Raw genomic sequence first — 15,704 nt, 5'->3', positions numbered from 1 at the left:
TCTGCTGCTGAGGATATGTAATTAACTCCCAGATCTAGGGCAAGGCAGAAATCAATGTAAGGTTGTGTTTATGCTGGCCAGGTACTGGCTTTTTTCCTTTTTTTTTTTTTTAAGGTTCTGATAAAACATCACATGAAATGTAATGTTCATGCAGCAAAACCTGATTTCGATGATCTAGCCGGTTGTTTCTCTACTGGTGTGGGGGTTCTGTAAACACTGGGAATTATTGAGCAAGAAAGCAAATATTTCTTACGGTGTTATGGCACAGGAGGCACATGGTTACCAACATGAAACTCTGCACAAACTTAAAAGGTCTCTTACTAAAATGTTTCTTTCCTTTTCTTCTTCCCCGCATCACTTTCCAGGTTGCAGAGGTGCTAAAGCATGGCTGACTTGGATCACAACCTCAGTCTTGCGGATGCTCTGTCAGAGCCGCCCCCCGAGATTGAGGAAGAAGTGAAAAGGGACTTCATTGCCACGCTGGAAGCAGAGAAGTTTGATGATGTGGTTGGAGAAACAGTAGATAAAACAGACTATGTTCCTCTGCTGGATGACGACGATGCAAAACCCGGGAGCCAGGAACCAAAAAGCAAACCCCATGCAGACGGTATTCAGGGGGAACGTAAGTGTCTAAAGCACAAGACCAAAAAGCTGCATCACTTAAACCTCACAGAACGCTTTTGCTTATTGTAATGCTCCTGGGCCTGCTAAACCGGGGCCCTTACACGGCGCTGGGTTTAGTTGGAACAGTTTATTTTAAATGCGAAGCTTGAGATCAAATCCCGTTTCTTTCTAAAAATCTCCCGTTTTTCTACTCTACTTTCTGTTCAGTTCTTCAGCCTCTCAAATAAGGTATCGTTACTAGTCCACAGAAGACGTTATTCTTGATGTTTAATGTTTTGTGGGCTGCCTTGGGCTTCTCAGAGGAAGCACAGTCCAAAGTGTGTGACTGCTGTGCTTACACGTTCGGTGCTTCCCGTCTCAAAATGTTAGAACTGTGTAAGATTTGGTAACCACCAAATTTGCTCGTGGCAAATCCAAGCTGTAAAGAGCGATGACTTGGTGGTGCTGGTGAGGTCGGCAGGTCGGCATCTTCATAAAGTCCACGCCGTTTATGAGCTGCAGACTCGAATGTTCAGTAGCTGAAGCTTTGTTTCTCCATCGAGCCGAGGGTCTACTTATTTTGATTTCTGGCTGCGCGTATGCTATGTGCATATATAGTAATATGCGGTGCCGTCCTGGCTGGTTATGACCATTTACTAGCCCAGTTAATATTTATTAGTGTTAATAACTTTATCAGAAACTAATTAGGAAAAGGAGAGGTTTAAACAGATACTTGCTTCCCTAGCTGGGTAAAAAAGAAAACAGGGAGACTTGGGGGTCATCCATTAGGCTTCTTTCTTAGTAAGCAATTTAAATTCTTTGTATCTTTGCCTCTGTGGTGTTTCTGCCCCCCCCACCCCCCCAGCCAAGTGGGGTTCATCACCCGTGACGAGTAGTGCCTTCATTATTGTTTTACATATTTTTTGGCCTCGATCTATGCTATGTAAAAGAAGAAAACATTTGCTCCTAGGCAGGTAACCTGGTGACTTCTTTCAGAAGAAAGTTTTTCTTTTTTTTTTTTTTGCCCTAATCTTGCTGCTCGTCGATGTGGATGGAAGTGGGATGGGCAGAAGAACTGCAATGGTCGCCCATCGGGACCTCCATGACTACAGAATGGGAATTAGCCGACGGGGATTTCTGCTTTAAGGCACCTCTTTGCATTATTTAGAGGTGTATCAGGTGGCTCGTAATATAGAAAAATGTAATTTTAAATTTTCCATAGTAATATAGTTCGTTAAATAGTAACAAACAAGCAGAAAGGATGGAAGTGGGCAAAGAGACTGTAAAATTTTGAGCTTTGGTCAATTCAGGTGTATATTATTGTATTCCATTATAGCGCCTCTAGTAGTAGGTGGTTTATATTTTTAGCATTGCAGAAGTGAGACTAACAAAGAAACACGAAGATCTGTTAACACTTTTACATATGGTTTAAGGGTGTTTTAAAATAATGCTTTGTTGTAGAAGTTGCAGATTCTAAACCAGCTCAGCACCAGAATTTCTCGGTGTTAAAATCATTATATAATACCGTTTTAAAATACACGTTCCTTAAGTTGTGTCCTCCCAGACACGTATCCCTTGAACATTACCATCCTCACTCAGTATTCCAAATAACTTCAGATTCTTGAAGCAGATACACCAAGGCCTTTTGGGTTTGTGCAGTAACGGAAACTGGCTGAACTGCCCGGGGAGAAAACCGCCGGTTTTTGTGTGCGGGGCCAAGGCAGAGACATTGGGGTATGAACACAGGTTACCTGTGGGACAGACTCTTCTCTTCATCTGCAAATGTGCTCTGGCAGCCCAGAACCCCCCTGCAGCCTGGGCTGCATCCCCAGCAGGGTGGGCAGCAGGGCGAGGGGGGGATTCTGCCCCTCTGCTCCGCTCTGTGAGACCCCCCTGCAGTGCTGCCTCCAGCGCTGGGGCCTCAGCACAGGAGAGACACGGAGCTGTTGGAGCGGGGCCAGAGGAGGCCCCGGAGATGCTGGGAGGGCTGGAGCCCCTCTGCTGTGGGGACAGGCTGAGAGAGCTGGGGGGGTTCAGCCTGGAGAAGAGAAGGCTCCGCGGAGACCTTGGAGCCCCTTCCAGTCCCTCAAGGGGCTCCAGGAAAGCTGGGGAGGGACTCTGGAGCAGGGAGGGGAGCCATGGGACGAGGGGGAAGGGTTTTCCACTGACAGAGGGGAGATTTAGGTGAGATGTGAGGCAGAAATTGTTGGCTGTGAGGGGGGTGAGCCCCTGGCCCAGGTTGCCCGGAGAAGCTGTGGCTGCCCCATCCCTGGAGGGGTTCAAGGGCAGGTTGGACGGGGCTTGGAGCAACCTGGGCTGGTGGGAGGTGTCCCTGCCCGGGGCAGGGGGTGGCACTGGATGGGCTTTAAGGTCCCTTCCCACCCAAACCTTTCTATGATCTCTTGACTCTTCTGACCCCCTTCCCCTCCTCAGTGCCTTCCCCCGCTGTACAACCGGTTGTTTGCTTGAGCAGAACTTGTTTCCCTCCTACATGGCAAGGGGAGGGGATGCAGTTTCTTGTTCATGGTTTGGAGATCTGTTTTTCCCTTTTTTGGGATAGCTGGAGAATGGTTATGAGCTTTATCTAAATCTTTGGCAAGATGAAAACAAGACCCTAAGCGAAGACATGGGAGAGCTTGCTTGCCTTGAGTGGATAAAATAATGTTTTTCGGGTTTTCCCACCTTGTATCGGGAGGGGAAGGACTATCAAACTCTGCGGTTTAAAACTGTTGGGATTTGATCCTGTTTTGTCTTATTTGTCTAATCTGGTTTTTCCCTGGAGCGTAAGGAATACCTCTTTCTTCCATGAGATTTTCTTCAATGTTTAGAACTATTTTAAAAAAAAACATGGTAAAGCTTCATATACTTGCTTTTATCGAGGCTATAAACGAGCCTGAGTGAGATATTACAAGGTCCTAATTGGGGGTGTTAGGTGTTGTTCTAGTGCAGTGCTTTGAGTATCACGTGAAGTTCTTGGGGGGGGGGGGGGGGGGGGGCGGGGGCTGCTATGTGAAAGACAGCAAGAGTTCTACATCCCCAGCTCCAAATAACGACTGCAAATAGCTTTGTTTTCCTGAGGGAGAAGAGTAGCTTTCATGGATCGGGCTCCTCAGCCCCCGCTTGTTAATTTATTTATGTTAAAAGGCACGAATGTGTTCAGACAGCACGGTCTCTGCTCCTGAGACTTGTCTTTCCCCAGTCAGAAGAGGTTTAATCATGCATCCTGTCGGGCTCTAGCTATTCCATCTCTGCTCCAGGTTTTTCTTTCAATTTTTTTCCTAAACCCAGGAGCCAGATTAGACAAGTTTAAGGATGAGATGGGCCCCCATCGCGGACCTGGGTGAACTGTGTGAGTACAGAGAGATGGAGAAGAGGAGGGAGACGCCACGAGCAGTTGTATATAGTCACCCGCAAATTTGTCCTAGAATAAAGCTCTAATAACAGTTAACTTTTAAAACATCATTGGGAAGGCATAGCTTAAGCAGAAGGGGTTTTACTCTTTCTAGCACCTGGCTGGACATTGTAATTTGGCAAATTCTGGGGTAATCCTCTTATGGCACTGGGCTTTACATAACGCTGAAGGATCGCTTTGGGGGTGTGCTACGCTGTTTGCAGCCAGCTTTCCTTCGCGGCTCCAAGGAGTTTTAGAGGGTCCTGTGGAGCTTCCAGTTGAAGCCTTGGCGGTTTTCGTGGGGGTGCTCGTGTGAAACAGGAACACGCGTCCTGAAGTGCAAAGGCAGAGGTGTTTGGGTGGGAGCAAGTTCCAACTGGAAGGAAAATACTGTGTTTTTGTATGAGCTTGCAGCAGGCAGCAGCGCTCCTGGTGAAGCGTTTTACTTCGAGTGAGGACCAATATTGCTTCTGAAATGTTTGGTTGTGTTCCTGTTGAGGAGTTGCGTACAAGGCTGGGTCTGTGTCACGGCTGTTTGTGGCCTTGTGCACAACAACTGCATGTTTTGCATTCTTGCCCTTGCTCTGTTCACAAACTTGGTGGTGAGTCTTAACTTTGTATATGTTTTTTTTTTTTAATAGGGAAACAAATACTGAGCGCCATGTAAGTGGTCAAGTTCTTTTAATTTGCAATGGGCAGTGGCTTTGGGGCTTTTTTCCAAGCACAAGTGTCACCACAAGATGGCTCTGTGTGATGCTGCTGGACGGACACCGCTGCACAGCGGAGCGGGCCATGTCCCCTCGTACGGACACAAAACAGCTCCAGAGCAGGCCACCCTCCCCTGGTATGGACCCAAAACGCAGCACCAGAGCCTGAAACCCGAAAAATCCACATTTCCCTTTCCTTTTACTCTCTTTTCTGCACTAGGAGTAAGCGCCTTTCTTGCAGAAAGGAGCAGGCTTTGTTTTTGCAAAAGAAAGTTTAAACACTCTGTTACGTGAAACTGAGGATGGAGAATGCTCCATACACCCCGAAGTTTCAGAGGGATTAAAAGTCAACAAATGATGTTGATATGGGCGTTTTTATCTCTTAGACTGTATTAATGTTCTCCCTCTCCAGGTCTGTCCATCCCCATTCCTCCCCCGAAGTCATTAAAGCTTCTGGTCAGTACAAATCCTTATATTGTTGTTCTGTACGAAAACAAGTATTGAGCGTGATCCGAGTGCCCTCTCGGATCCGTTGGGCACTTGCAAAATAAACGTTAAAAGCCGTTCAAAGGGCTGCAGGTGACACCCCGCTGTGCGCTCCTGAGCTGTGTGCGGTTTGCGTGCGCCGCCCCGGATTTCAGCCCCTTTCCCAGAATTTTGGGGCCCAGCGGCAGAAAATTCAGGCTCATTTCAGCACGGAGCCTTCTACCTGTCCCCGGGGAACACATTTCAGTGCGAGGGTGGGGATTTGTGTGTTTTGTTTAAAATGAAGATTATATTGTCAAGCTGCCTGGGTCTTGGCTTGAGTTGCTTAACTACGTAATATACCTCTGTTTTCTTAAGGAGGAAGGAGTGCCTTAAGTATTGTCTTGATAAGCCAAAGCGTTCTTGAAACTTTTCCCCTGTTTTATGAACTAAAGCGGTGAAATTAATCTAGTTCTTGCCGTTCACAAGGCAAAACGTAATCTTTTTCTAGCTCAGCTGCTTTACAGTGACTTAGCATCACTCGGGTGAAATTTGTGCTCAATTCGCGAACTTCACTTGGGCTTCTCTCCCCTCTTGGATTCAGTTCCGTGAGCAGAGAAGGTGATTAAACCCTGAAGTTTCAGTTTTCTTGGTCTGGAAGGAGAGAGGTGAGGCTGGGGTAGTGGAAGTGAGTATGGTAGGTCTCCTCGTCCTGCTCCTGGACACCAGCCCTCCCGGTCCAGCCGTGCTTCTCTTGGTGCCATCTGACAGTACGTGTGTGCTCCTGAAAGCCCTGGCATCCCCCAAACACAAACCCGAGCGAGCTTTGGCTTCCGTTTAAATTCAAATTCTCTTTAATTCTCATGGTGAGAAAGAGAAGCTTAAAAATGGGAACCAAGGGTTTATGTCATATTGGAATGCCAGAGGGCGAGGAAAGCTCTGAGCCTTTTTTTGGTGACTGAGAGATGAGCTTGTCTGCTCCTCAGAAGCCATTTTGAGACAGAATATTTGGATATATGAACTGAAATAGCGTAAGATACTCGTGTAAGAGTTCCCAGCTAGCTTTGACTGTATGGCACTCTGTTCATCGCCATTCTTGCCCTCTCTTATGGTGGTTTTTTTGGGTCTAAGCTCTCTGACAAAGTTGCGTTCGACCAAGTCTGCACACAGAGATGTGTGTGATGGGGTGATAAAACACGCAAAATTACTGTTGTCCCCAACTCGCCCACCCCACCCTGGCCTGCCCAGAGCTCTCTTTTTCCCTTTACCCTCCGCTATCCCACGCCTGCGACGGAACAGGCTGCGGGTCAGGTGGTGGGAACGTGCTGGGTGGTGGTTCCCGTTCTGTGCGCGCTGTGCCAAGTCCCTGCTGGAGATTAGGGGGGGGGGGGGTTATATTGGCACTGTCCATTTGCTCGAGATTATAGGTTTAAGCGAATGCTGCCTTAAATTTGTTTATATAAAAACAATCCTTTGATCCACGGGCCAGATGCAAATACTCTCTTGTGATTCTGATGAGGATTATGTAGTTACAACATCTTGACATGTTTTTTGGTTTTGTGCAATTTAGAATATGAGGGGAGGGGACCGGGCCCTGGGAAGATTGCTGGGTGCTTTCACACTTGCGCTCGAGCTAACTAAAGTAAGTTTGATTTGCTCCAAAGGAGCTGACTTTCAGAGGCATAAGAATAAAAGCTACTAATGCTGAGCGGAGTTGTTTGATTTGACCTGATTTTTCTCAAAGCTTGTCTTCCAAAGTGCTAAAACTGGAAAGGAAAGCATTTTACCCGCTTTTCGTGGTTCCCAGGAAGGGCAGAAGGCAGGACAAAGCATTCCTGATTCTTCTGCTCGTTTGGGAACCCACTGTTGAGCCTAAAATCTTCTTCAGAAGGTACCTCCAGGAGATACCTGGCCTGGTTATGTGTTTGATTTGGAGAGCCCTTGGCGTGCCTGAGCAGCGATGCGCGTGCAGCTGTGTCCCGCTTATCCCTGTGTGTTTGCAGAGCTTTCTGAGAAGGTTAAAAGCTGGTGCCTGTAGGAGACCTGCTGGCAGGTTCCTCTGCCCATCTGGTACCTGGAGTCTTTTGGATCCCTTTCCCCCCCGGTGCCTCTGACAGCGGCAAAGCAGAGCCTGCTACCGCTGCCCAGCGTGTCGAGAGGGACGGGAATGCCGCAAGGGCTTTAACTTGTTTTTTTTTTCCCAAATTCCTGCGCCGTTGAAGCAATTGTAGGATTTTCAATACATATGCCTTACCATTTCTTTCCAGATGAGTGAACGTAGAGGGACTGGATAAGATGAAGGTTCTCTGGTGGAACGTGTTTGTGCTTTGTAGTCTAGAAGCTGCGTGGACTTGAGAGCCCAATGAACTCTGTGGAAGGTTAGGCCAGAAACACAGCTGGCTTTGAGCTCTCCTTGTTTTCATCTCCCATAGCGTTTGGTAGGCTTGACTAATATTTTGGTAGGTTTTTTTGTTTTGTTTGAAGTTTGCAGAGCCCTTGGTAGGGGAGGGTGGGGCGTCCTTGGCTTTTCTTTTTCACAGAAGGCACTTGGCTTGGAGCACTTCGCTAGCCGGGAGATCGGGCTCTAAATGAAACGTTTCTACGGATGAAGTGTTTATTTTCTGAATAGCTGAAATGCACTGAGTTATCAGCAGCACTGAGTGGACGATACGCAGCGCAAAGCTGACCTCGAGTGCGCACAAACTGCTCGTTCCTAGTGCTACCAGACCACTCGTACAGATGAACGTTATTGGCAACCCGAAGCCAGTGCTCAAAGGATCCGCCCAGACTTGCAGACCGAATCTGTAGTGTTTGGCCATAGTGGTGCTCAAGTTGAGTCCTGTTTTTTTTTTTTTTAATGCATGAATAATGGTGGTGGCCTCAAGACCAGACTGTGAAACGTTTCAACAGCTGTCTTGTCTGCGCAGGGTGTAATGATCAGGTTCGGATGAAACTGAAAGCAATATGTGATCATTTTGTCCAATTTGAAACAGAACTTGCGGTCAAGTTTTCCATTACAGTTGAAACACTGTGAAGAATAAACACAAGAAGAAACAGGAGTTTGTGGGTTGTGGTAGTGAGGGTTGTTATTTACTTTCCCCACCACTGAAAGATTGTTTTTTTGACACATTTCACAGGGGTGAAGACTGGAGAAGACTTGCAAAACCCTCTGTTACAGTGGCATTGTCAGCTGCCTTCATTAAACCAGTGTTATGACACCTCTTTGAGCAGGACTTACGAAAACTTGTAGCTCTTGGGCTGGGGCTAAGCTTCCGCCCTGGTAACTGGGAGGTTCAGCAGGACCCATGTGGCTCCTCTACGGAATTCCTCCAAGATCTCATTGCAAGACCCTGTTCTTCCACGAGATACCCAGCGTCCCTTTTGGCAACCGTGCTGTATAAACCATCCCCTGACCCTGATTTTTCTCCTCACCTGAACTAACCGGTAAATCCAGTGACTGGGGGTAGTTCTCCCAGTTACTAGTTAAGAGAAGTTCTACCGTGTGAGTAAATCCCAGACCTTGTAGAGACTGACAGCAGGAGGAGCTGGTGCCTTTAACTGCTGCGAAACAGGTTCCAAGGATTCCTGTAGTATTTTCAGCTACTTGAGGAGGATGTAGGTGTATGTTTTTCTATAAGCTGTCTGGCAAGTTCATGTTGAGTTTTTTGTAAAGCGCCAGGATGAGCCACTGAAGTAAGTGGAAAGACTTTCCTTTTGCTTTACTGTGGGTTGGATTAAGCCCTAAAGCGCCCTGTCTAAAGTACGTTGGTAACGTAGCCTTGTTCTAAAACTCCCTGAGCTCAGGGAAGGGACAGCAGCAACTCCAGGTAACTGAATGTGAGTCAGTCTGGGAGTAATTTTATTTTATTTACTTACAGGATTTTTTTTAAGCCGTTGCCCTGAGTGTTTCTTCCCAATAAGTGGAACTGATGGCCTGAGGAGCCGAACTGCTGCTAGAGCTTGTGCTGCACCTTACGCTTAACCAGTGCTACTCGGTATCACTCTTGCAATGACTTGGCTTTGCTATTTCACAACCGGAAAATGGGACAAATTCTTAGAAATTAAGCAGAGTTTATTTAAGAAGATATTAAAAAATATTTGAAGACCTGGTGCGAGGATGACATTTTCAATTTAGGTAAATGGCCGTGCAATAGTTGCCTGTCATGGTGGTGGCTGCCTACAGAAATATCGTGCCGCTGGCAACCTGCACCAGTATTAACACCAGCAGAATCCAGCTGCTTTGGGAAGGGCCAGAATCTGATCTCAAAGGCAGTAACCTAAAATAAATAAAATTCCTCAAGTGGTTTGCCTAAGTGCTTATAGTTATTGACCCTCAGCGGCGCAGTGTAGAGATTATGGGGTGAATATAGAATTTCATTAGCATATTTTGATAATTAGGAAGAACCGTTTGAGTACTAGAATAAGAAGTGTGCTTTTTAAAAAAAAATAAAAATAAAATTATATTGTTATGTTGGCCAGGTTGGATGGGGCTTTGAGCAACCTGGTCTTAGTGGGAGGTGTCCCTGCCCGGGGCAGGGGGTTGGAACTAGATGGTCTTTAAGGTCCTTTCCAACCCAAATGGTTCTATGGTTCTCAATGATGGTTTCCAAGCAGCATTCCTGAAAACATTACACACTTGGAGATAGCTACCTGTTAGCAGAGAGGTTTTCCGAAGGCGACCCACCGAGCCGACGGTGAAGCCAAGTTTGAGCTCGGCTCTCTGATAGCGATTGCCTCAGCTATCACCAGGTCTTGTGTTGCTGCCACGTTTTCCAAGTTCAGGGTGTAAATCCTGGTGCCTGTTAAAATTTTATCTGACAATGTCAGAACAAGATAGACTAAATCTCTCAGTGGTATCTTATCTGCTGGTTTTTGAGTCGGTGCTCTTGCACCCTGGACTACCCTTTGCTAAAGGCAGGTATCAGGGAGGGGTTGAGCGATGTGCTGTCAAAGATGGAATTGAGGTCTACTGATCCTTTTTCCTAGTAGTATTAAGATGGCTTTGTCTGCAGGAAACCTGTCACAACTGAAGTGGACCAATATTTTAAAATTCTGGGGAATTAGTCTGTGCCTCTTGGCTCTTGTTCTGTCACTGGTCTCCACTGGAAAGAGCATGCCTCAGGCTTCTTTACAGCCTCCCTTTGGCTGCTCGTGTGCATTCCCCCTAGGTCTTCTCTAGGGTGAACAGTCCCAGCTCTCTCAGCCTTTGCTCATGTGAGAGATTCTCCAGTCCCGTAATCACCTTAGTGGCCCTTCACTGACCTCTCTCCAGTAGCTTCACCTCTCTTGTACTGGGGAGCCCAGCACCCCAGATGTGTCCCAATAGCACTGAAGAGAGGGAGAGGGTTGCCCTCTTCCACCTGCTCTGCCTAATGCAGCCCAAGATGCTCTTGACCACCTTTGCTGCAAGGGCCTGTTGGTGGTCCATGTTCAACTTGGCCACCAGGACCTCAAGGGCTTTTCCTGCAGGACCTCCAGTAAGTTGACCCCCAGTGTATACTGGTGCTTGGGCTTCTTCCTCCCTTGGTGCAGGACTTTGCATTTCTCCTTGTTGAACTTCATGAGGTTCTTCTCTCCAGCCTGCCCAGGTCCCTCTGGGTGGCATCACAAGCCTCTGGCATATCAGCCACTCCTCCCAGTTTTGTATCGTCTGCAAACTTGCTGAGGGCGTGCTCTTCTCCATTGTTCAGGTCATCAATGAAGATGTTATTGGCCCCAGTGCCGACTGCTGGGGGACACCGCTAGGGACGGGCCTCCAGCTGGACTTTGTCCTAGCGATTGCCACCCCCTGAGCCCGGCTGTTCAGACAGTTTTCCATCCACCTCCACTGTGTGGTTTTCTGACCTGTGCTTTGTCTCTTGGCTATGGGGATGTTACGGGAGACAGTGTTAAGGTTAACAACATCAACTGCTCTTGCCTCGCATCCGCCAAGCCCATCAAAGTTTATTGTCTTGGCAAAGCGTTGTTTGCTTGAAGGAATTCCACAGTCACAGTGATCTTGTGGTGGCCTTTAGGAAAGCTTAGTCTGAAGCGATGGTGTGAATAAAGAAGCTTCTAGTTGTTATGCCTTGAGTCTCCTTCATGGGACTAGATTTTCTGTGATTGTGATTGAAAAGCTCTTCCTCTTGGGTTTTAAGTTGTGCCGACTCTGGCATGTACCTTGACTTATTTCAAAAATAATTCTGGGGAAAAAAAGCCCTTATCTGTGTTTTGATAACATTACAATGTTGTTTTTAAGTTTTTGATTAAGACTAACTTCATCCAGTGCTAACGTTTCCTTTGATTTCTTGCAGATACTTCAGCTTCTGGGCCAACAGTTGTAGAAAACGGTGACCACGGAATAGAAGATCACCGCACAGGTACGTGCTTAATGTCTGAAGGAAACACCTCGACTCGTTTATTTGTTATTGGACCAGTAAAATCTCATTGCGACAAAATGCATCTTCTTCTTGAGTCGTATTTCTCCGTTAGTGGGTTGGTTTTGTGGTTTGTTTTTTTTTTTATGATCTTCTCAAAGAATTTGAAACAAATTGGAACTTCATTCTCCTTTGGGTTTGAAATTGCTTATTTGTGTAAAGCCTCATCTGAAGACAATATCTATTTTATCCATGGTCAGTGTTGGGAAGGCAGCATCTGGGGCACTGATACCTAAAGGGCTTTCCAGTGACCCCGTAATATTCATAGCTGAGCTCTACCCTGTTAAGTAGACGTCTCCTGTTCCCCGTGAGACTGACAGCGATGTTTCTTCTCAGAGTTACACCATCCTTTGCAGTTTTTTGACTCCCTAATTCTTAGCTGTGACTGAAATTACGCTGCTTTGCTTATTCTGCAGCGTCTCCTTCTACCCCAAAGCACCCTTCCGTAAATATCTCCTAATACTTGCTTTAGCAACGTCAAAGAGGAAATTGAGGTCTTCCGAGCCTTTTTTTATACGGCGTTAGGACAGCTTTGTCTGAAGAAACTTGTGGTTACTTAAGTGGACCGATACTTCAAGCTTGTGAGGAATCCGGAATATAATTGATCTTTCCAAGCAGCCTAAACCATGCTGAAGTTAGGCGTCTTTCAGCAGTTATATTTTATGATAAAGACTGTGAAACGTTCCTACAGCGAATTGGGGTTCCTACCAAATTCCAGCTGAGCGGTTTAGGGTGAGCGGTACCAAACCCTGCGAGTGCGTGCACGAGCCCGTGGGTTGTTCCCTCGGGAGTGAGGAGGGGGCGGACTTCCACGGGCCAGACTGTGGCACCTCTCGTGGCACCTCTCGTTTCTTAAGGATCAAATATTCAAAAAGTCGATTGCCATCCTGGCATTGGTAGGAGCTATTTATTCGGTCTCCCTTTTCATGATCTCCAGCTCAGCTTTAGCTGTGCGGATCACTGCTGCGATTGTTCGGGCGTTCCCAGCACGAACATCCCTGCTAGTCCGTAGGTGCGGCCCCAAGGAAAAAAAACCCCAGGAAATAATGATGAATGTGTGAGCGTGGGAGACAGGGATGAATTAAACCACTTTTTTACTATAATTCTATTCAGCGTGAGCAAGTGTTCATGTTTTTCTTGAGGATGGGAATATAAAAATTGATCTTTGTACTTACTTTGCCATTGTAAATCTGGCCAAAAGGAAGCTGTGCATCTTCTATAATTTAACATACAACTAAAATTAACAACACTTCTGAACCTTCCTAAGGATACTTCCTCTCTTTTTTAAATACATATAACTAAAAGGAGGTAGAAATATAATCAGATTTACGATACTCCAGGTATGACTAATTAAATGCATTGGGATTTTTTTTTATTGAACTTCTGAATTGTGTTTAAAAAAAAAAATCTCTTGTTGTTTACTGAATACTAGCTTTCCAGAGGTTTAACTCTTCACACACTAAATGCTAACAAGTTTGATCAAAGATACTTTTATGTGTCTGAAGCTTTTTAATTTATTAATAAGCTCCATCTTTGTGGGGTAGAGTTGGATTTTTCTTTTTTTATTCTTGTTAAAGGCTGTCTAAAAGTGACATCAAAGTGGTAGAAACAGCGTGTCAAAGGATGGAGATTCATAGGCATCAAGTTAATTAGGCTTTTCAGAACAACAGAAGGCTTATCCAACACAACTGTTTCATGGGCTCTTTCCCCCCACCCCCTTCTCTACGGAATGCTTGAAACATCCATGCTTAATATTAGAGAGAAAGGGAGAAACGCTAAATTCCTATCAGACAATGGAGGCTTTTTCAGGGTTGAGGAGCAGCTGATGCTCTGCAGAAATAGAGACAAGGTGTTCCAGTCGGGGTGACGGACTGCAGCGCTGCCCGGTTCTGCCTTCGATAGGTGCTGCCTGAAGCCTGTAGCCCCTGGCCCTGAGGCACCTTCAGTTTTGGCTGGTTTATTGCTTCTCAGCTGGATCTATTCCCTAATCTGTCTCTCTTTAAAGCTGAAATGATTCTTCTGGCTGTGCAATGTGGGCCCAGTGCGGAGGTGGGAAACGGAGTAGCTGAGAGAGGACCAGGGAAGGTGATGCTCAAGGAAACCAGCTTTTTGCTGCAAAAAATAGTGTCAAGAGCTACAGAGAGGGCTTTTAAAAGCAGAACTGTGTTTGAATTGAATTCTGACGCAGACTTCAGGGCAAATATCGGGAAAAGATACAAGCTATTTGAAAACACAAATGCCTGCTCATCTCTCCCGTCTAGATCACAGGAAGCATTGCTGCACGTTGGTTCTTTTCACCTGTCAAATAAAACAGGGTGATGACTTGCTAATGTTTTGTTGCATGCAACGTTATCTACAGACATCTGGTGTATGTGTATGCAGAGGTTAGAATTAGTCAGGACTGAAATCTTAGTGCCGCTTTGGCAGCCTGTGCTGCCTCCTGACCGGATGCCCCGCTCCGAAATTCCGTTAATGTAGTGGATGGCGTAAATCCAAACCTAATGTAACTCGGGGGCAAAACCCTCTATTAACTCTCGAATTATTTGTGTTATAACTGTGATGGATTTAAACCATTGATGCGGGGATGTGTACAGCTCAGCATTTCAGAACGTAAAGGGAAAATGTGAACAGTTGACTTTCCGTTGGCTGTTTACTTTGAGGGTCCAAACCTGCGGCCGCGATGCTGAGCACCCTCTGCCCCTCTTTGCTTTCCCTGGGAGAGGGGTGGTTTCTCTGAAGGGTTCAGTTCTTGGCAGTGCTGAGCCGTACGTGGCAATTGCTTATTTGGTTTGTGGGTTTGGGAGTCGATTTCTTTTCTTTCTTTTTTTTTTTTTTTTTTTTCCTGAGAATTTGAGACCTGCGGCCTGGGAGCTCTGGCTCGGGTCCTCAGCACGCGGCCTGCAATCTCTCTCTATTAATTCTGTTCTTCCTTATAAGGGTAAATAGGAGAGCGGCTGGGGCAGCGTTTGCAGGGAAGCTGTGCACATCTGCTGCAGCTCGAGCGAATCAGCCGGGGTGGGGGGGGAGGAACTGGAGTAGCTTGTAACCACCGATGGCATGCAGGTATTGAATTAGGCAACCAACTGCTAACTTGCACGATGCGAAGGTTAGAGGGTGCCCAGTAAAACTAACAGCAGGTTTAAAACAACATCAGAAAGTGTAATCTTTGAACAGTGCAACCTTTGCAACTCCTTATTGCAGGATATTTGCCTAGAGTTCAAAGGAATGATATATTTTTTAAAAAAAAAAAAACACAAAAGAAATTTCTGGAAAGAAATCCTTCAAGGATGGCCAAATGGTTTGATGCGGATACCTCTCGTTCCAAGCTCCTGTTCGTTATCTTGCTGGAAGATGAGAAGTGATCTAGGGAAGTATCGCTGTTGGGTGTTCATACTTCCCCTACCTGGACCTTCTCTCCAGCCAGCCTTGTCGTTCTCGCCTCTGAGATGGGGTCCCAAAAATACTTTGTCACTGCTTTCAGTGCAAATTGTGCTTTAAAGCAGCATCCTGGGCTGCTGCTCTTTGGATGGCAATTTGTCACTAATCTTGATTTAGCACAGCTAATTTTTGCATGCGGCACAATGTCATGCCGTAGCATGACTAGCGATAGATATTTTATTTTTTTTTCTCAGACCCTTCTAAAAGCAAAATTCCATGTGTCTCTAATCTGGCTTTTGGCAAATCTCCTGGCTGCACTAAATGAAATATTGCTTGTTGTGCAGTTGCTACCTGAATGTTCATGTTTACTAATGACTTGCGCTTTTTTGCCCCTTTCCCCATCCCGTTTCCCTCTCCTACTTCTTTTCCTCTCTTCTATTTTCTCCTCCTAGAAGCCTAGACTGTCTCCTAACACTGGGGCTGCCACTGATACAAGACCAGTGTACTTTTCTACCTGCCATTACACTTCTAAAATCTTCAGCATTTTACAGAGCTCTTGCTTTACATCCTTGGACTTTCCGTGTAGAAGAAACCAAAGGGTCGCCGTGCTGTCGGCCGATCAGCCCTCCTCCTCCTCCCTCTCTGCTCTGCAGTGCTTGTTGAAACCTTCCTTCCTTTGTGTAAGCACAAACGTGCACGGTGGTTTTTAATTCAGCACTCCCACGGGTTTTAAATCACAACTAC

At 46.2% G+C, this 15,704-nt stretch overlaps 1 protein-coding gene across 8 annotated transcripts in view; it reads left to right on the top strand.

Annotated features, from left to right (window-relative positions):
• MAP4 (microtubule associated protein 4) overlaps positions 1-15,704 on the top strand; it is a 171,670-nt gene that overhangs the window by 55,437 nt on the left and 100,529 nt on the right. For all 8 annotated transcript variants that reach the window (XM_054190133.1, XM_054190136.1, XM_054190135.1 and 5 more), the window contains 2 exons: positions 366-622; positions 11,460-11,525. In XM_054190133.1, the coding sequence (XP_054046108.1) occupies positions 385-622; positions 11,460-11,525 (304 nt within the window). In that variant the 5' untranslated portion in view covers positions 366-384. The remainder of the gene's footprint in view (positions 1-365; positions 623-11,459; positions 11,526-15,704) is intronic.

Source organism: Rissa tridactyla, chromosome 2 (genome assembly GCF_028500815.1).
Source record: "Rissa tridactyla isolate bRisTri1 chromosome 2, bRisTri1.patW.cur.20221130, whole genome shotgun sequence".
NCBI classification, from domain to species: domain Eukaryota; kingdom Metazoa; phylum Chordata; class Aves; order Charadriiformes; family Laridae; genus Rissa; species Rissa tridactyla.
The sequence above is the reverse complement of the archived record's forward strand: the minus strand, read 5'-3'. Positions and strand labels throughout refer to the sequence as shown.